The sequence below is a fragment of the Prionailurus bengalensis genome, chromosome E4 (assembly GCF_016509475.1).
Source record: "Prionailurus bengalensis isolate Pbe53 chromosome E4, Fcat_Pben_1.1_paternal_pri, whole genome shotgun sequence".
Taxonomy (NCBI): Eukaryota; Metazoa; Chordata; class Mammalia; order Carnivora; family Felidae; genus Prionailurus; species Prionailurus bengalensis.
The window spans coordinates 42,481,207-42,501,122 of NC_057360.1; the positions used below are offsets into that span (position 1 = coordinate 42,481,207).

Genomic DNA, 19,916 nt, shown 5'->3' on the forward strand with positions numbered 1-19,916 from the left:
CCCACTTGGGCACGGGAGAGAGAAGTGGTCTGTGACTGCGTGGCTCCTGGCACGGGATGCTCACAACTCCAGTGCCCACGTGTGGATGTGAAGAGACAGAATCCCAATATGCCGGGGGCGGTGGGGAGCAAGGCAGGGTCATATTGGAGAAGACACTTACATAGCCCTTGTTGGGGTGGAAAATCTTCTCGTGGCGGCAGAGGAAAACATCACTGATGCGGCCAGAGCTCTTGAGCGTGTGTGTTCGGGGGGCAAAGGAAAGGGTCAGCCGGTCGTCTGAGCCTGTGAATTTCATCTGAGCCAGATTATGGATGAAGAAATTGAGCTTTGTGGCTACACTGCCCAGGCTGGACTCAATCAACCTGTTGGTGCAGGACGATGGGAATGAAAAGATGTGACCATGGACCCAAGTCCCCACTGGCTGGACAGAGCTATCTCAGCCAATATCGTCTGACACCTGAGACCCCCACGCAGTTCAGACAGAATCATTTTCCCTGGGGAATATCCTCGTAGAGTGCTCGACGGGCACGTGATCATCTACATGCAATTTCTTCATGTGAATCCTGGGGGCTTATCTCCCCTCGCTGCCCTCCTGAGCATCTTTGGATGGTTAAACCAAGGTAGGAAGGAATGAGGGATTCCACCACAGGGTCAGCATGTAAAGGTCTATATATAGTAGACATCCAGTACAGTGAAGCCCCACCAAGCACCGTTCAATCTAGAGACTTCTGATCAAAAGGAGAGGTTCTATGTTAGAACACATTGTCAAATGTGGGAACATGGAACCATGGAGCTCCACGTTTTGATAAACGGAAAGGCTCTGATCCAGAGAGCCGAACCCTAAGGAAAACCCACGATCAACCCCATCAATGAAGTCTTTGACCAGCACCTAGCAAGAACGTAAGTAAGAGATTGCAATGGCTCTGTACACACAAAGCTCAGCACCAACAACTGAGTCAGAGAAGTCAAGTGACCTCCCTCAAGGCAGAGGCAAAGTCAGGACGACACGTGTTGTCGACTCTAAGCTCTGCCATCTGAGCTAAGCCTTTCCTGTCTCCCCAGCCCTACTCCTCCCCATCCTCCTCCAGGCAGCCCGGACGTGAATTACTCGGGGTGGGCAGCGCTGTCCTGTGCACAGGGTATTACCTAGTGAAGTAGGTAGTAGCGTTGGCCTCTGTGTCCTGAGGCCTCAGAGCATCATACACATATTTGAGGTCCTCCAGGTCTGAGAGCTCGGGGATCCCACAGGACAACATCTAGGAGAAAAGCAAAGTTGGAGAGAGGGCACCTGGAACAGCCAGGAATTCTTGGTGCTTCTTCCCCTGCTATTTTCTATAGCGAGGCTCCCTAACCCTCTTAGAAGGCGGTAGACAGATGCCGTGGGCAGTGGCTAGAAGGCCACAGGAATGGAGGGGCTGGGGCAGGAAGCCAGACATTGCCCAGACACCGCGGTCACCAGTAGTCTGGGCCCTGCCTTTATCTAGACCTCAGAGAAACAGATCTCCAGAAGTCCTCTGAAGCCAGACAGGGGAGTCTTAAAGAAGGTGCCAGATGATAAGAGGGAGGGGTTCAGAGAGAGATGGAACTCCTCACCAGGCCCAGAAGGTTGAGGAAGAGGTGGGTGTGCTTGCGAATGAGGTTGTAGGCTTGGCAGCAAAGGTCAACAAAATCATGGAAGCGGCTGGAAGGCTTGTCACCCCCGTTGATGACATACGCCATATCCGAGGTGAAGACAAAGGGGGCACGGTCCCTGGGCCAAGGGGAACATACAGGGAGAAGGTCAACGTGGAGGAGGAAGCCCACCTTGTGGGGTTACATCAGAGAATGGTTCCCCTCAACACTTGTGGGAACCTGGGGAGACGGGGCTCTAACTTTATCCTTTTTCTCTTCCTACCTTAATCTTAAAAGATCCCCAGAGGGGCACCTGGGTGGTTCAGTCGGTTGAGCATCCGACTTCGCCTCGGGTCATGACCTCACGGTTCGTGAGTTCGAGCCCCGCATCGGGCTCTGTGCTGACAGCTCGGAGCCTGGCGCCCGCTTCAGATTCTGTGCCTCCCTCTCTCTCTGCCCCTCCCCTGCTTGTGCTCTGTCTCTCTCTCAAAAATAAATAAACGTTAAAAAAAAGAAAAAGAAGTTTTAAAAAAAAGATCCCCAGAGACATCCTTCATTGATTCCCTGTCCGTGAGCTACCAGTATTTTTTCCTGGATGTCTAATCGTGTTCCCTTTTGCTGTGGTTTGGGCCCGTTTCCCTCTGCTGGCTCCTCAGCACGGAGGGAGAAGAGCTGGTCCCCACCTTCATCTGCAAGGCCTTGCAAGGACTTGACCTCTGTAGCAGGCTTCCCTTCTCCGGAGCTGCTCAGCTCAGGGACTGAAGGGCAGCCCCTTCCGTTACAGGCTTGTGTTCAGTGCTGAACCATTTCTACTGACCTCCCTTGCCCTACGCACACAGCCTGGCTTCAGGAGACCACTTACCGCTTGATGTTGCCAAACATCTGTGCATGGCCCAGGAAGCGGCCAAAATCTATGTGGAACATGTGGCCCGTGGTCTTCAGCATGATATTGTCATTGTGCCGGTCACAGATGCCCAAGACGTACGTGGCCACGCAGCAGCCAGCACAGGAGTAGATGAAGTTCTCCACAGCCTGGGAGGAAGGCAGGCAGATGGGAGGGCAGGACATAAAGCCGGATCCGAGGGACTCCAGGGGCCACAGCCAGACTGAATTCGGCCCTCGTGAGCCCCCACGGCACCTCACACCTGCCCGTTCAGCCTTCATCGTGTATGGACATACACACTCAGGCACATGGAAAGTTCTCTCCTGTCTTACGGGGCATAAGGAGACAGAGGGCTTGTAAGTATATCTCCGCCACTTGATCTGCAATTCACCTTCTTCTGCACCTTTGTTTCTCCTAGGGACACTGGTTGGAAAGCCCATGAGCTCGTCTGGAGCCCAGACTTGACCAGCCCAGACGGAAGAGACCTTGTTAGATAGGAAGACTAATGCTTACGACGTTCCCAAACGGCTGTGACCATCTCGACTCAAGCAGAGCGCTGAGGCAGTCAACTCAAGGGTCCATTCCTGACCCTGCTCAGAATTCTTCCAGGCTTCCCCCTGCCTCACAGACACCTCCCTTACCCACACTTACTGGCAGCAGCTCAGCACTAATCTAATTGAAGTCATTTCACACCAAAGAAGAGCTGAGCCAGCTCAACACTCCTAGGGGTGTTTTACACTTGAAAATCGGACATCTCTAGTCGGTAAACTGCGTGAGGATATTTTGAAGTTTAAAGCAGGGGGAGAGGGGCTAAGGGGTTCGGTCCACCTTATGTGATCAGGTCAGCCTCCGTCCCCTTATTTGTCTTTCCGAGAGGTAAAAATAACGGAATTAGCACACGGCTACCTTTCACCCTATGAATCCTCTTTGTGTGGTTCATAGAATTCTTAAGAAATCAAGAAAGACCCATCAGCAGAGGGTAAAAACTGTCATAGCCAATGAGGAATGTACAGACTTGAGAATGAGAGAAAGCTTTCCAAATAGGGAATGTGTGCCGCCCCCCCCCCCCCACCCCCAGCAGCCTCTTCCTGCAAACTTCCACTCATCCTTCAGGGCCTTGAGTCCCAGGCCCTCCCAGTTCCCACAACCCCCCCCCCCCACCTACTGAGCCCCAACAGCCCCACTTGCTATCACTGTTCACTCAATGCTCCCTCTTTTCTCTCCCCAGGGTTTTGGGGGTCTTCTCTCCCTGCAGCTTCTTGGCCATCCACAAGGCCTGTTTCAAAACTAGCCACACAGGGGGGTGCCTGGGTGGCTCAGTTGGTTAAGCGTCCGACTCTTGGTTTCAGTTCAGGTCATGATTTCACGGTTGGAGAGTTCGAACCCCACATTGGGCTTTGCACTGACAGTGCAGAGCCTGCTTAGGATTCTCTCTCTCCCTCTCTCTGCCCCTCCCTTCTGCCCTTCCCTTCCTCCCTCTCTCTGTCAAATAAATAAAAATTTAGAAAAATATATTAATAAAAAAAAAAAAAACTAGCCACCAGAAACTCCTGCCACTTGTCTAATTGAACCAGGTGACTAATCCACAGGAATCTAAGAACAGAAAATCTATAAAATCACAGAATGCGCCTTCTGGAAGAAAAAGACTATTCCTAGGAAAGGGAAATAGATGACTGAAGACAAACCTCTCAAGAAGGAACACAACCCGTCACCTCCCAGTCTGGACCTTCATGTCTATCAGCTTGTTTTCCCGCCACAGATATTCCTTCTACCCCAAATGCATCCTATCTTGACTCACAAAATAGTGATATGCCCATGGGTAAGTGACTCGAGTGTCACCACCGGAGTCATGCGGAGTATGACTGCAGGAAATCTCACCAGGTCAAGGGCGCTCTCCTGATTTAAGGGGCTTTCACTTGAAGGCTGTGGGACACTCTCTTTGCTGAGTGGCCAGGAGACAAACAGCTCTCAGCTCTTTCCTACTGGAAGTCATCAGAAGAGACCACCGGCACTATTCTAGCAGAAAGCCTAGAAGAGCTGAGAGGCTACCTTTGAAAGACTGATATTAAACACAAAGACACAGAGTTGGTTTCTCTGTGTATTCTTGCTGTACGTACTTCTATCATGTTTTTTTTTTTTTTGACTTTTTATTACATCGGCCAGAAGAAATCATAATTCCAGCACCAAGCACGGTGCCTCTGCATGGTGGCCATTTAATACCTGAAAAATGTACGTTACTAATAAATAGCATACGGGATGGAGGGGCGGGAGGAAAAAATCCATATTGCTCCTCTCCAAGGGTAGAGGATCTGGAATGTGGCAACGTAGAGAGGGTGCGTTTTGAGGAATAGGGAAGGGAACACATGGCTGGGACATAAGTTACCATAAGAGAGGAGGTATGGTGGATGATACGGTAGGGGCAGGCGGGGCGGGATCACCAAAGGCTTTGTATAGCGGGCTACGGAAGCTGGACTTACCTTTTCAGACACAGGGAAGTGACATGAGCGGTTTATACTTTATTTAAAAAAAAAACAAGCTCTGACATCAAGCAGAGGATAGCCACAGAAGGAAAAGATAGAAGGATAGAAGAAGCATTCCAGTGGCTCAGGGGACAGATTCTTTCCTCCCGGCACAGCTGAGCCGTCTCCTCTGTGCGTGTGCAGGTCTTGCATTAACACAGCAATGTGCCCGAGGCGGGCGCACCCCACCCTGCCTCGCCCCTACCCGCAACCCTACCTTCTCATACTCGTCCTCCCCGGGGTTGTGTTTCTGCAGCCAGTCTGCCAGGGGCCGGTCCTTGAAGGAACCGGTCACCCCGTGCTCCACCTGGATCTTGCGCAGCGTCTCAGCATTGGGGATCATCTCCACCATCCCTGGGAGAGAAAGCACGGGTAGGGCACTGAGAGCGAAGGGGACCGTGGGGAGAGAACCACAGGAGCCTCGCTGGATGCTTCCCTGTAAATTAGGCTCTAGGATATTTGGACAAAGTCTGATAATAAGGGGAAAAGGATAGCACTAGGAGGAATACCATTCCCCAAGCCTCATTGGCCACACTGGGCCCCTGGGACTCTTTGGTCTCCCTTAGAAACAAAAAAAGAGCAGCGGCTATGAACTAACTTTCACTATGGGAATATGCGAATCATGTTCAAGAATAATTATTCATATCTATATATGAACATGTTACATACACACACGTATGAATAGAGAAAGGTATCATGAATTCACACATAACCATCACCCAACTTCAAAAATTATCAACATTTTGCTAATCTTGTTTCACCTATTTCACCCACCCAACCCTGCTTTTTCCCTCCTTCTTGGAGGTTTTTTATTTTTCCTTCTTCAAAGTAAGCTCTGCGCCCAATGTGGGGCTTGAACTCACAACCCTGAGATCAGAAGTTGCACGCTCTACCCACTGAGCCAGACAGGTGCCCTGTTACGAATCCCAGACCTGTCATTTCACTCATAAATATTTCAAGTACAACTAACAAGGACATAACCACCATGCCATTAGCACATCCAAAAAATTAACGATCATTCTTTACCCTAAGTCAGTCTATATTTGAATTCCCCCCTAGCGTCTCAAAAAAATCCCTCTCTATGGTTGGTTGGTTTGAATCAGAACCCAAAGTCTACACAATAGGTTGGCTGTTATGTCTGCCAGTCTGTTTTATTTTATTCCAGTTTCTCGTTCTGCCGTGCCTTCCTTTTTTTAATGCCATCCCCACAGCTTCTATTGAAATAATTTTGCCCTTTTTATTTTTCTGGAGAAGTACACAATTCATGCTGGGGGACGGGCAGAAGGCCAGTAAGCAAAGGGGTGCCCTCCACCCACTCCCAAACTGACCTCTCCCCCGGCCAGTGGAGAAGCAGCGGAAAATGACCATGCGCATATCCAGCCCCTCTTGGACCCAGATCTTGCTCATGATGCGAATCATCTGCAGGGTTAGCATGTCCTGGCGAAGGTCGTCCCCGCACTGGAGGAAGAAAATGACCAGAGCTCATCTCCACTGCCTCCCCCGGCTCCCAGACCCCCCAAGAGAACCACATTGGCCCAAACAGTGACAGGGGACCGTCCGGTTTTCCCACCTCCCGTCTCACCTCACACCAGCTCAACCGACCAGAGATGGGTCAGTAATCACATTTGCCCACGTGATGTTTCGGCTCTTTCTTCAATCCCACATCCCCACCTGAATTCAAATTCCTGATCATCAAGCCTTTTTTAAATTGGAGCATTTATACCTTGGGTGTGGAACTTACACACGGCCAATAAGTAAGTTACAAAGTCGCATACATGCATTTCACCTCCCCCTCTAGATTATCTGCTCTCCGACTATCATTTACTTCTCAGCTGCATGGATGCACCCGGTAGAAAGGACCCGAGGGTTCATCTAGTCCAACCTGCACCTGTTATCTTAATTTCCTTTTCAACCTTGCTGTGGTGCAGTGATTCAGCCTCTGCTTGAATGCCCTCGGGTACAAGCAGATCACCACTGCGTCCATTCACTGTCGGGACAGCCCTGCCCCCTAGAAAGCTCTTCTTTTGGTACACGGAGCAGCCAGTTGCCTCATTCCACCTGCCAACATTCTGTTCCTGGCCCGCGGCGCCCACGCAGAATTAGTCTATCTCCTTTGTCACCTGATAGTCTTCCACATGTGAAAATGGTAGCACCCGGTAAGAGATGAGAACTGCCCTGGGGCTCCTGACACCCTTCGACCCCCTTTCTCCCCTTCCCTCTACCACCTTCATCCCCCCAGGCTTGAGAAGTGTCCTCACCTTGAAGATGACACGGATGTTCTCACCCAGGGGATCCACGTTTTGGAAGGAGAGCTTGAGGGGGACGGCGTTGGAGTTGAAGTAGGAACAGTCCTGCCACGGGAGACAGAGTAGTGACGGGGGGGTCACGAAGGAAAATGGCCTCAGCATCGTGGGTCCAGCTGCTGCCCGTTGGCCTGCTCGTTGTTTGTGCCGGGTTTCTCGGGAGCCCACACTCCTTCCTTCCACCCCCCGCCCCCACCGCCGCTGGGTCCACTGCCCTGCTTTGGTTAGTTACGGCCTCGGCCCTGACATCCACGCTCCCATCCCTTCGGCAGACAACCTACTAGTACGTGACTCCCATCTATACCTCAGTCTTACGCCTCTGTAAGATGGGGCTCACAGCAGTACCAACTTCGTAAGGGGTGTGAGGGTAAAATGGGATAACCAGCGTAAAGCACTCAGAACAGCGTGGGCACAAGGCGGTACTCGGCAGTGACAGAGGACAGCTGCTGTCATTATCACCAGCCTGGACTTAAACGCAGCGTCATCAGCCCCCGACCCAATTCCTCCAGCCTGCGCGGCTGTCAGACAAAAGTCCGTACGTGCGAGGGCCGAGAAGTGGCCCCGATATGCCTTTCTTCCCTCCTATCTGTCAATAACCAGGGTGGGAGGGCCTCGCCTCCACGAGCCCTCCCTGCTCCAAGAGCCCCAAACCCACCAGTCACTCACCCTGGGCACGATGCCCTTAACCAGCAGACTAGGGCTGAGTGGCAGGCGGCAGGAGCCGTTGAGGGCAAAGAACTGCCTCACCTCCTCCAGGCCCGTGCGGAGGATCCCCTGAGAGGGAGGGGGGGAAAGAGTAGGGGTCAGAGGGGTGCCCGTAAGCTCCCCTAGGAACCAGGCCCCTCCCAGAGGTGGGCGCCGTATAGTGGTTGGTATGAAAACTGCCATCTGAGAAGTGCGGACACCCCCCAGGAGACCGTGAAGAAGGAAAAGCACCCCAGCCTGGGGTGTCGTGCCTGGGACAGCGCGTGGGCAGCAAGCCCAGACAGCTACAGAAGCGAGGCAGATGACACAACAGTGTGAGGCAGGCTACAATAACTGAGAGAGCAGGTGCATCTCAAGGGGGTGGTGCTGCTCAGGCTGTTGCCAAGAAAAGCCGGCAATCTGGACTTTAAATTCTCCCAATTTTTATTTTTATTTTTTTTTAAATGTTTATTTATTTTTGAGACAGAGACAGAGCATGAACGGGGGAGAAGCAGAGAGAGAGAGGGAGACACAGAATCCAAAGCAGGCTCCAGGCTCTGAGCTGTCAGCACAGAGCCCGACGCGGGGCTCGAACTCACGGACCATGAGATCGTGACCTCGGCAGAAGTCGGATGCTTAACCGACTGAGCCACCCAGGCGTCCCTAAATTCTCCCAATTTTTAAATGTTAGCATCCAGGAACACTGTTGGCCTAACACAGCCCGGTTGTACAAACAGATAAAGGTCCCTGCTCTGGGTAGCGGCGGCCCCGAGCTACACCTCATAGCACTGTGAACAAAGTAAGACTAGATTTCAGCCCACACTTGCCCTCTCTGGCTGGGTGCTCTTGTGCAGTGAACAACTTACACAAATGTGCTTAGCCTTTAAGGCAAGCCGTTAAATAAAAATGGAATACTTTGGGGCGCCTGGATGGCGCAGTCGGTTAAGCGTCCGACTTCAGCCAGGTCACCATCTCGCGGTCCGTGAGTTCGAGCCCCGCGTCAGGCTCTGGGCTGATGGCTCGGAGCCTGGAGCCTGTTTCCGATTCTGTGTCTCCCTCTCTCTCTGCCCCTCCCCCGTTCATGCTCTGTCTCTCTCTGTCCTAAAAAAAAAAAAAAAAAAAAAAAAAGGAATACTTTGCAGGCCAAACAAAACACATCCGTGGGCTGTATCCAGTTTGCAGACTGTCAATTTTGTGGCCTGTAGGTTAGAGGCAGAGGCACCTCCTTCCAGTCCCTAAATCACAGATGGTCAAGTACCATCCTGCTGGCCAGGATTTCTAAGGAGTTAATGACTAGTGACAAAAGACGGGGACCAGAAATGGGTAGAGGCAGCCCCACCCCACTCACCTGCCGTGCAGACGGGGCAGCCTCTCGGACCTGCTGGGCCAGCTTAGCCAGGGTGTTGACAAGCCAGCACTGGCGGTTAAATTCCTCTCTCAGACCCTTGCCACAGCAGCACAACAAGGCTGCCAGCAGATATTGGTAGCGGATGCTGAACTGAGAGTCCTTGAGGCCATCCTTCAGCAACCTGCAAGGCAAAGGGAGTGGGGAGTCAGGACTGGGGATCAAAGGTAAGGGTGTGTAATGGGGGGGATGGGGTCAGATCCAGCTCCCCGGAAAACCCACCCCAAAGCTGGGAGGAAAATAGACTCTGCACGCATACAGAAGTGTTCATCAGCATCCCAGTCTGTGTCCACTTTGCCTTTATTAGAGCTCAAAGCCCCCCGGCATTTCATTTCTCCTTTATATATATTTTTCTAAATGTTTGTTTATTTTTGAGAGAGAGAGAGAGTCGGGGAGGCAGATAGAGGGAGACAGAAGATCCGAAGCGGGCTCTGTGCTGACAGCAGAGAGCCCAGTGCGGGGCTCGAACCCACGAACTGTGAGATCACGACCTTAGCTGAAGTCGGACACTTCACCGACTGAGCCACCCAGGCACCCCTCTCCTTTATATTTTTCTTTTTTTTCTTTTAATTTTTTTTGAAGTTTTTATTCATTTTTGAGAGACAGAGTGAAATCGGGGGAGGGGCAGAGAGAGAGGGGGAGACACAGAATCCGAAACAGGCTCCAGGCTCTGAGCTGACAGCACAGAGCCCGATGCGGGGCTTGAACTCATGAACCGCGAGATCGTGACCTGAGCTGAAGTCAGACACTTCACCGACTGAGCCACCCAGGCACCCCCTTTATATTTCTGCCATGTGTGGGTGGAAGGGAGGGCCAGGGATGATCCTCGCTGTGCCCTTGGGACTGAGACCCCCTTCCCCCCACCAAGGAAAAGGTGCTAGCCCGTGGCCACATAGTAAGTTAGCAACACACGGGGACCCAGACGGCTTAGCTCCCCGCCCTTGCACACCTAAGAGTAACACACTCCCGAGTTAAAGATGCAGGTCTGCCTCCCACCTCCACACACGGTCTTACCAGAAGAAGTAATGGGTCACTCTCAAGTCCGAGACGGCTCGTTTCAGGAGGAATCGCACCAAGGGGCTGTCCAGGTAGCACTCATACTTCAGGGCCTGTGGAGGGGAACGGGAGTAGGACGATGTATTGACTGTCCTCAGTCTACACCTGCCACTATCCTGGGGACCCTGGGTCCCACAAGGACAAAGCAGACTGACGTGGGGCCTGGGGAAGGGATCATCAGAACTGGAGGGAAGGCCGGTCTGCCCACCTGCACGAGCTGCGGCAAGTAGTCGAGGAGTTCAGCATCCGACAGCGAGCCGATCCACTGGACGGCCATACGACGCACCTCCTGGTCCGGGAAGCTACAAAACAGAGCCCGGCACTCTGACGACCCAGTCGTGGGTGCTGCGACACAGGAGCGAGCAAGCACCCTCACACCGGGGCTTCAGAGACACAGGTGGAGAGAAGGCAAGGCCTCTCGGAATCTGCAATCCTCAGCACCTTGTCTGGAGAGCAACCCTTGAGAACGGCCCTGTCTCCTGGTCAGAGCCGGCATGGGGCCGCTGGGGAAACAGGAGGGTGGCCACCATCATTCCTGGTAGGACTTAAAGAAAACCGGACAAGGTCTTCAACCCCATTCCTGAAGATCGTCTCCTTAACTCCCCCTGTGCCAGAAATTCCCGTCATCAGAGAGCCCCTGTGTGGATTAAAGCATGATTGTGTCTTCTTGGCACCATCCTTTAATGCAAAACCGGCCAGGCGAAGAACGGAGAATCACAGAGTTTCATGTAAGCCAGTACCCCCTTGGCAGAATTTAGTTTAGCAGAGATTAGCAAAAACGTTGCCTCAAAAAGTCCTGAAGGCAAGACACATGGATCGGGTACATTTTAATTACTAAGAGCAGCACGAAAGAAGCCAAGAACACTGGGGACCATCTGGAAAAGGCAGCCCAGGGGTCTGATACTGGGAGGCACGTGTCCCCAGAGGACCCTTCTGGGAAAGAGGGAGAGAGGACTTTAAAGTTGAACTAAGTTGAACTAAGTGGTAAGGTTTGGGTTACACACGGGTGTGTGTGCGCCTATCAACAGCAAGTGTACAGCTTAAGGCTCAGGCATTTCCTTGTATGTAAATTTGGCCTCAAAAGGAAAAAACAAATACTGAGTTCTAGTTAAATGATATAGATATGCTGGAGTATCTGGGAGGGAAAAAGGATGTCTGCAGCTTAGACTGAAATGTATTACAAAAGAAGATGGATTGATGGTTGGATACGCAATAAAACAAATATAGCAAAGAGTGAAAACGGTCAGAATCTAGGTGGCGGGTCCATGGATGCTCACTGCAAATTTTTCAGTTCTGTAGCGTGCTTGAAAAATGTTCACAATAGAACGCTGCGGGGAAATGAGACAAAGAAAAAGCAAAAAAGGAGAAGTGAAAGAGCCCTGAATTTCCTAGCCCACTTTACCATTTTCCCCAGGGCTGGCTCAGGTTAGCAATGGGCAGGGCTAAGCCCCGGCTTCTGGAAGGACACATGGTCAGGAGAGGTGGGTGTTACAACTCACGTGGCATGCAGGAGCCCCAGGGCATCCTGGTGGTTCATGTGGGTCCACTGCTTCAGGAGAGCATAGATGTCGGGCAGGCAAGCCCACTCCCAGCTGGGGGCGCTGGCGAGCACCAGGGGGAGTGAGCTCACCTCCGAGTGGCAATAGTATCGCTTCTCCCACAGGCGCTTCTTGTCAGCATCAGTGAGCCTGCCGTGGGGGTGTTAGGGGAGGAGGTGAGAGAGAACACCTTCAGCCAGAGGGTAGGGTTACTTACTCTCCAAGAGAATGCTACACATTCTCCCATTCAGAGGTCCCCCCACCTTGCTGCACATTACAGCCACCTGGGGAATTTTGTGAAGTCCCCATGCCTGGGCCACAGGGAACACCAGCTGAGTCAGAACGCCTGGGGAAACCAGGCATCTGGGGAAACCAGGCGTCGGTATTTTCAAAAGATCCCTAGGGGTGCCTGGGTGGCTCAGTCGGTTAAGTGTCCAACTCTTGATTTCGGCTCAGGTCACGATCTCACGGTCTCGGGAGTTCGAGCCCCGCGTTGGGCTCTGTGCTGACAGCATGGAGCCTGCTTGGGATTCTCGCTCTCCCTCTCTCTCTGCCCCAGCCCTGCTCACGTTCTCTCTGTCTCTCTCGAAAATAAATAAATAAATAAATAACATTTCAAGAGATCCCTAGGGTGATTGCAATGTGTGAGGCAAAGATTGGGAACTGGGGCCAGGATCTTTGATCCTGACATTTCGGGACGTCTCTCAGTCAGACAGACAAAGGCCAAGGGCACCAAATTTGCTACCCTCCTGTGGATGCCCTTAGAACATCACTCCCAAGTTGAGCCACCAGAGGGCAGTGGTCCCCACACGTCAGGGTCTGGATGGCTGTGAAGCCTCTGGGGCTTTCCTGGGGCCAGCTGGAGGTTTGATAGAACCCACAGCTAATTAAGCCTTGCCTGAGATCAGGTGTCTAATGGGAGAAAGGAGCTGAGGGGCTAATGAAGCAAGGGGTCAGCAGAGGAGTGGGGGTGGGGAGGGTCTCTAGTCACTCAGCTACTCTGGCTCCCTGGGTGGGACATGAGATGAGCCCGGTCTCCTTGTCCCCCGACCCTCCCCCTACAGACATGCCTTAGGGCCATGCAGGAGCCAGAGAGGTACACGGGGAGAGCAGGCAGGGCGGGAGCCCCATCCTACCAGCAAATCCAGCTCTGGCTTCCTCACCCGACCCCCTCCAATCCTAGTGAGAAAAGCAGCCCCAGGGATGACATCAGCTTGGACTCACTCACCCCTGAGAGCTGCCAGCTTGCCCTGACACCCGATCCTTTTTGGAAAGCGGCAGGGCCAGAGAAATGCAAAGGCTGTGGGTGTGGAAGGGGCAGGAGGAGGCAGGGTGGTGAGGGCAGGAGCCAGCTGCCCCCATGGATACAACAGGTAGTAGACAGCATATCTGGGGCGTGGGGCAAAGCTCTGGTCCTCTGGGCCAGAGGACTGAGTCTGAGCCAGGCCCCCACGGTGGGGATGGGCATTCCTAGATCTAATTTCCTGACCCTGGCCTCTCCATTCTGCCTAGTGTCAGCTCATGAAAAAAAGCCTGGAGATTGCCCTCAGCAGAGCCCTCCCCCTCCTGCTTCCTGCCCAGGGGCAATGCCCACTCCATTCCACCTCCGCTCCCAAGGCAGGAACCTGAGCTGGCAGGTGAGAGGTCGGATAGAACAGAGCCTGAGCCACACATGGGGAAGACCCCAGGACCCACCAGTACAAGGACTCCTTCTGCATGATGTTCTTAAGCACACGCTGGTCTTCCTCCCGGAGGCTGCCAAACTCATAGCGGGGGCTGAACTTGTCTCCAGGGGGGCTGGTGAACTTGATGTCGAAGGCTGAGGTGGGGAAGTCAATCTGGAAGATGGCATCAGAGAAGCGAGGAGAGAGGACAGGCAGGTGAGTGAGGAATGCCACCTCCCGGGTCTCCAGCTTCTCTGTCGCACACGGGGGGTCCTGCCCTTCTCCCCCACCTCCCCTTCCCTGCAGGTTCTTTGTCTATAAAATAATGCTGATGGACTTGGCGGTCCTTAAAGTCCCTTCCGGCAAAAAAGTGAGAAAACAGAGAGAGGGAGAAAAATGGGAAACTGAGAAAGAGGTTGGGCTGAGATGTATGTGGTGGGGGTGGGGGTGGGGGGGACTGGCCCCAGACCAGAACTTTGAACAGAACTGTCACCAGGTTGAGCCAGCGGGACCCTCCAAGCCAACGCTAGGGAGCCTTCAGGAGCCCTGGAACCACACTGCTGCCAGATGGGAGGTGGGACCACACGCCCGGTGAGGGCCCTACCAACTCTAAACCCTGTGATCCTGAGTCCCCTTGCTCCATGCTACCCGGTGCCCATCCTCCGAAACTGGGTATCAGAGCTGAGTGAGCCGGTTCTCAAAAAGAGTTCTACGTTCCCTCCTTCGACAGATGTTTATTGACCCCTGATATGTGCCAAGCATTTTTCTAGGTCCTGGGCATTGAGTACAGTTAGTTAAGATAGACAAAGATGCCTGCCTCTGGAGCTTCCACTCTCTTTCTATTTCATTCTATATCCACTTTGATGTTCCATATTCCGTACCCAAGCATCTCGTGATCATAAAAGGGAGCCAGAAGCCGGTAAATAGGCTTTGGGCTTAACCACCCCCTCCTCCTCTCCACAGAGAATGGGTCTACCCTGTAGAGCACTGAGGGACTCCCGGAGGGCTTCCCCTCAGGCTCCAAGGGGGAACAGCTCAGATTTAACAGACTCAGCAACATGAGGGTTCAACACTGAGCTCTGGCTGGGGGTGGGTGCTCAGGCCCCTGCCTTCAGGCTCCTTGAAGTCCAAGTTGACCTCCAGGAGACGGCACACAGATTCCACAGAACTCTCCCACTCCGGGACTGCCGGTCCAACCACATTCACCCAGCTGCTTTGATCGCATCGCCATCCTGTGCCCAATGGCCCAGCTCTTTCTCTTACCATTCTAGCCCAAACCTGAAGGTAGAAAGTATGGAGCTGACTCTTGAGCAGTCCTGAGCAGTGGGTAGGACGGAGGGCCCCGGGGCTGGAGTCTCACCTGCAGGATGACGCTATCTGGCTGGTGGAAATTAGGCGCGCTCCAACGGGCACTGGGGTTTTCCTGTGTTGCTGGCCATAAGCCCAGAAGCTTCCGACCACAGGTCAGGACTCTAAGGAGGATGGAGTGGGGGATAAGCCAACAAATGCAATGGCAAAGGAGGTGGTTTTCCTCCTGCTCCCCCCATCCAAAAATCTGCCTTTGAAGCCATCCCCCAACTCCTTTCTGTCATTCTCTCCTTAAGACCATAGGCTTTTCCTTCTTCTAGGTCCTAAAAAAGCACACCCCTTCCAGGAAGCCTCTGGATGACCTGGTAGTTGGGATGCCCCATGAAGCAGAGAGTTCGACTAGATGACCTCTGAGGCCCCTCCAATGACAGCACCGGATAACACATTACTGGAGCACTACATTTCCATGCCCCCCCGCACAACCCTCCTGTGCCGCCAAGTCCTGCCCAGAAAGCTCTTGGTTACATGAACTGTCCTGGTCTCTAGTCCCGTGCCTTGGTCCCCTCCACCAGGGCCACGGCCCTTTGGGCTCTGTTGGTGAGCCCCAAGTGGCCAACCCTCCCAAGGGGCATTGGTCAGTGCGGCCCCTCTCTCTATCCCCCTCCTTCCTTTCCAAGGCCAAAAACGCTGCTGCCCTGAAAACCACGTACTGCCTGAAATTGAAGAGTGGGGTAGTGACCCAGCCCAGGGCTTCGGGCACACGCCGCTGCTTATTGGCCTCAGAGGAGCTCCCAGGCAGGGGGATGGGCAGAGCATAGAGCGTGGCACACAGCAGGGTCTCCCGAGGCAGCCGGTTCACCTGCACAGGGAAGCAGATCCTAGGGAGAACAGGAAACCAAATCAGGAGGTGCCATCCTGGGGCTTCAAAGGACAGGTGGCCCAGGAAGTCAAGTGGAGGCCGAGAACTTGACCTGTCTCTTGGGATAGCAGATGTGCTCCCTGGGGAAGCCTTCTTGCAGAACCAGGATGGGTCCTGAACCAGAGGCAAAACCCCCCCGGGGTGCTCCCAGAAGCACAGTATGCTGCTTTTTGCAGCCTCTCAGCACAGCGAGGCTGACATCCTGATTCTGAGGCTCCCCATGGTGACCAGACAGAGCTTGGGTAGCCAGAGCCACCTGAGTTCAGGTGATCGCAGGTTCCATACTATGAGCCACACTCCTTCCCTTGTGTTAGGATTTCTGCAGAGGGTCACCAAGAAGCTGCTCCTTTTGAGAATCCTTCTGCACTGAACAATCCTCGTCCCTCCCCCACTCCCCAGGCTGAAAGCAACCAGGAAGAAGCAGCCGTGTGTTCTTTGCCCTCAGGTCACCCTCCTCCAGACAGTCCTCCCACCTGTCTGTCCTCTCCTGTCCCCTCTTCTCCCAACCCCCAGGGCACCAGATGGTTTGTTCTCACCCCAGAACATTTTCAAAGCCAAAGGGATAAAGAGAAGAGGCTTCCCAAAGTCCCTGGGGCAGAGGAAGCAAAGTGGGCAGAGATAAGAACTAAGCCACATAAGCCTTGCCACTACCCAAGTCCAAAAGTGCTCTCCGGGGGTGGCCCGGTCCCGGAATCATGCCCAGCCACTCCCTCCAACTTCAGGATAAGGAGCCAGGGTGGAGTGAGATAGAGAGAGGAGGGAAGCTGTAGAAAGCGAGGGAGGACCCACGTTACCTTTTGGGGAAGCTGTCCCTGGGCCAAAGTCCGCACTGTCACGCCCTCCCCGCCAGCCAGAGGGCACAGAGGCAGGCCGGCCAACCCAGGGTCGCAGTTTCCTGATCAAGCAGCCTCCCTCCACTGCTACCCCTCACTCCTGCAGGAAAACCTCCACCTAAGTGAGGCACTCCCTCCCACCCACCAGAGACTGGCAGAGCCCTGCTCTGCCCCAGCTGCCTGTACTCGGGGGCCCGCAGCTATAATTAGGGCCCCATCAGCAGCCACGCCAGGCCGGGCTTGGGGGGGGAGTGGGGAGGCCAGGCAGAGTGAGACTGCTGGGCCTATTTTGAGAGTTAGCTGATCCCTGTGCTGCTGCTACAAGAGTCAGCTGATCCCACAGCAAAGTGGAGACGGGGCTGGCCCCGACCCCTCTCTCGTCAGCCCGAGAAGAGGCTTCCAGCTTTGCCTCTGGAGGCAGAGGGGAGTGAAGACACCAACGCCCCGAGCCCTAGAACCAGCCAGAGTCCCCTTCTCCTCAGTGCTGGAGTCTGCCTGGCATTCCCAGACCTCTCCCGCGACTGTCGTCTGGGGCGGGTCAGGATAACCAGTACAGACTGCAGCCCGAACCTCCTCCCTGCCGGAGAAAGCCCTCTCCCTCCCTCTGCAGCCCTTCCTCAACATCACATCACAAGGGCTGCCTCCTCCAGGAAGGGCTCCTGGGATGTGCGGGTTCCAGTCCTGGTTTTGCCACTTGCAACCTTGGAACGCCTCACATCTCTGCACCTGTCTCCTCATCAGTGGAGAGGAGAACACAGTTTCCCTTGTGTGATAGCTGTCTACGTTGTGTGCTTTTTGCTATGTGACCTAAGGCTTCTGCCCTGGAACTGGGCCATGCAGACAGGATTTGCATGCACAGATACCTCTGTTTATCAGTCACTGTGTAAGTCACTTGCAACAGGGAAACCAGAACTGAGGTTTCCTCAGCTACAAAGATGACAACAGAGAAGAAGAGAGCTTTTATCACGTGCTAGGTACGGTGCCACACGCTTGCAATGTCCCAAAGGGTCTCAAACAGCCCTGTAAGGTAAGCTCTATTATGCCCAAGTTTCCACCTACAGTAAGAAAGGGTGAGTGCGCCCACGCCTGTGCTTTGAACCCTACGCTGTAGCATCTTCTCCCAAATGCCTTGATCTTGACCAGGAAAGCGCTAAGAGTCTCCATGGGGCACGTGGGTGAGGAGCGCTGAGAGGAAAAGGCTATAGGCAGCGACCAGCCCTTTAGGATTCGAGGCTGAATCCAAGACAGGGAGCGAAAGGAGGCCCACCGAGTAGGCAGGCTGAGGTCGGAGAGGCCAGGATGCCTCCACTCCTGGGTCTAACGGCAATTTTGTGGGGTCTGCCCAGACTGGAGCACTGTATGGCATAATTCTCTGGGCAGTGGTAGTAATTGAGGCCAGAGGGAGGGAAGTGGAAAAGTCCAAAGCCTTTTAAGGCAGCCATCCCCTGCCTCCAAGGAGTCTCTCCTGCCCTGGCAGGTGTTTGATTAAAGCTTTATTTACACTTTTTTTGCTCTCTGAATTCCACATGTGTGAAGACAGAAGAAGGGGTCTGCCCCCCCAAGCTGTTCACCTGTACAATAACCTTCCTCTCCCGGGGTTTGCACAGGCTCTCCATCGACCTATTTTGGCAACCTTGGCCTCCCCAAGGACCCCATTCAGTCTCTGATCTGCACTCCAAATACTGAAGATCCAGTTCTGCTCTGCAAATAAGGACTGACACACAGTCAGTCTGGGGAAGTGACGCTGGCGGAGGTGGGAGGCAGCAAACAAGGGGCTTTCTGACAGCGGTTGGCGGGGGGTGCGCAGCACAGAAAAGGCAGGGGGCAGCCAAACACCTGCAGAGTACCACTCAAGGCCGCTCATCTCCATTTCCTTCTTGCTTTGCTTGGCTGCCGCCTGACATCCCAATGGCAAATTATTGTTAATAAATGCTGATTAGTACTATCTTGTGCTTGTGGTTTCATAGTTATATATATAACCTATCTCATTTCAATGCCACAACTGCCTCTGAATTAGACACATGTCCCCACTTTACAGTTTGAGGCACAGAGAGGCAAAAGGGAACGTAGGTCTAGAGACAGATCTAGAAATAGAGCTTTATTCCTGTGGCTCCCAGGCCATTATTCTTTCTCCTGGACGACCTTTCCTTTCCTATCTCGGAGGAAGAAAGCACAGGCCCCGCTCTGCATTCTATGAAAACTTTGGGAAGAAGGAAGAGGATGAGAATCCCTCAGACTAGTTAAACCTTTTAAGGGAGACAAGGTCAAGACAACCAATTATTATTAAAGCTACTAAACTTGTGTATGATCCTTTATGGTGTACAGAGTCCTTGTGGATATTTTTCATTGGAGTCTCATAACAACTTGAGAGGTAGAAATAATATGTGTCCCCATTTAAAGGTTAAGGAAGTAAGGGCGCCCGGGTGGCTCGGTCGGTTAAGTGTGGGACTTCACTCGTCCACTCAGGTCATGATCCCAGTTGGTGAGTTTGAGCCCCACACGTGGGCTTGCTTGGGATCCTCTGTCCCTCTCTCTCTCTGCCCCTCTCCCACTCGTGCTCTCCCTCTCTCAAAAAATAAATAAAACATTAAAAAATAATAAAGGTTTGGGAAGTGGAGAGGCCGCCGGACTTGTCTGGGTAGGGTTAGTGATGGAGCCTGGTCTAATGCAGGGGGTAGGGGCGGGGTGAGGTGGGGACATGCAGGAGGCTGTGTGGGTCTGCAGGGGCCCCGGTCCTGGGGTCTGGGGGGGCGGGGTGGGCTTACTGCTGGTCCCAGATGATGAGGTGGAAGAGGTACTTGGAGAAGTGAGCCCTTCGCGTGTGCAGGGGGCTGCACAGTTCCCTCCCGCCATGGCTGAGGGAGCAGGAGAGGTAGAAATCTTCATAGCTGCAACAGAAAGAGAGCAAGGACACTCAGCTCCCAAACCCCATCTAAGTCACCCGACCTCTGCCGAGCTCCATTTCTCCTGCTAAAACTCCTCCCTGGCCCCTGGGGTCACGGGACAGGACAGCCAAATTGGATTTGCGAAAGCGTGCTCCAGGGGAAGCAACTCGATCTGGGTCCCTCCGCCCAGCTTCAGGCTCCACGCTGGGCCCTCGGTTTTCCTCCCTTCTTTATGGGGACTAGCCGTGCGGCCTCCTCCTTACAGTCGGATGCAGCCCATGGGGTGTCTGCGTACAGAGGCGCATGCG

The 19,916-nt window shown here is 53.5% G+C and overlaps 1 protein-coding gene across 4 annotated transcripts in view; it reads right to left on the minus strand.

The window, feature by feature from the left end:
* PIK3C2B (phosphatidylinositol-4-phosphate 3-kinase catalytic subunit type 2 beta) overlaps window positions 1-19,916 on the minus strand; it is a 66,358-nt gene that overhangs the window by 9,171 nt on the left and 37,271 nt on the right. For all 4 annotated transcript variants that reach the window (XM_043568823.1, XM_043568824.1, XM_043568826.1 and 1 more), the window contains 16 exons: window positions 19,489-19,611; window positions 15,682-15,849; window positions 15,024-15,135; window positions 13,695-13,837; window positions 11,961-12,149; window positions 10,670-10,763; window positions 10,420-10,514; window positions 9,349-9,529; window positions 7,983-8,090; window positions 7,272-7,364; window positions 6,342-6,471; window positions 5,231-5,367; window positions 2,474-2,643; window positions 1,594-1,750; window positions 1,147-1,256; window positions 161-362 (listed from right to left, as the gene is read on the minus strand). In XM_043568823.1, coding sequence (XP_043424758.1) covers window positions 161-362; window positions 1,147-1,256; window positions 1,594-1,750; window positions 2,474-2,643; window positions 5,231-5,367; window positions 6,342-6,471; window positions 7,272-7,364; window positions 7,983-8,090; window positions 9,349-9,529; window positions 10,420-10,514; window positions 10,670-10,763; window positions 11,961-12,149; window positions 13,695-13,837; window positions 15,024-15,135; window positions 15,682-15,849; window positions 19,489-19,611 — 2,212 coding nt within the window. The remainder of the gene's footprint in view (window positions 1-160; window positions 363-1,146; window positions 1,257-1,593; window positions 1,751-2,473; window positions 2,644-5,230; window positions 5,368-6,341; window positions 6,472-7,271; window positions 7,365-7,982; window positions 8,091-9,348; window positions 9,530-10,419; window positions 10,515-10,669; window positions 10,764-11,960; window positions 12,150-13,694; window positions 13,838-15,023; window positions 15,136-15,681; window positions 15,850-19,488; window positions 19,612-19,916) is intronic.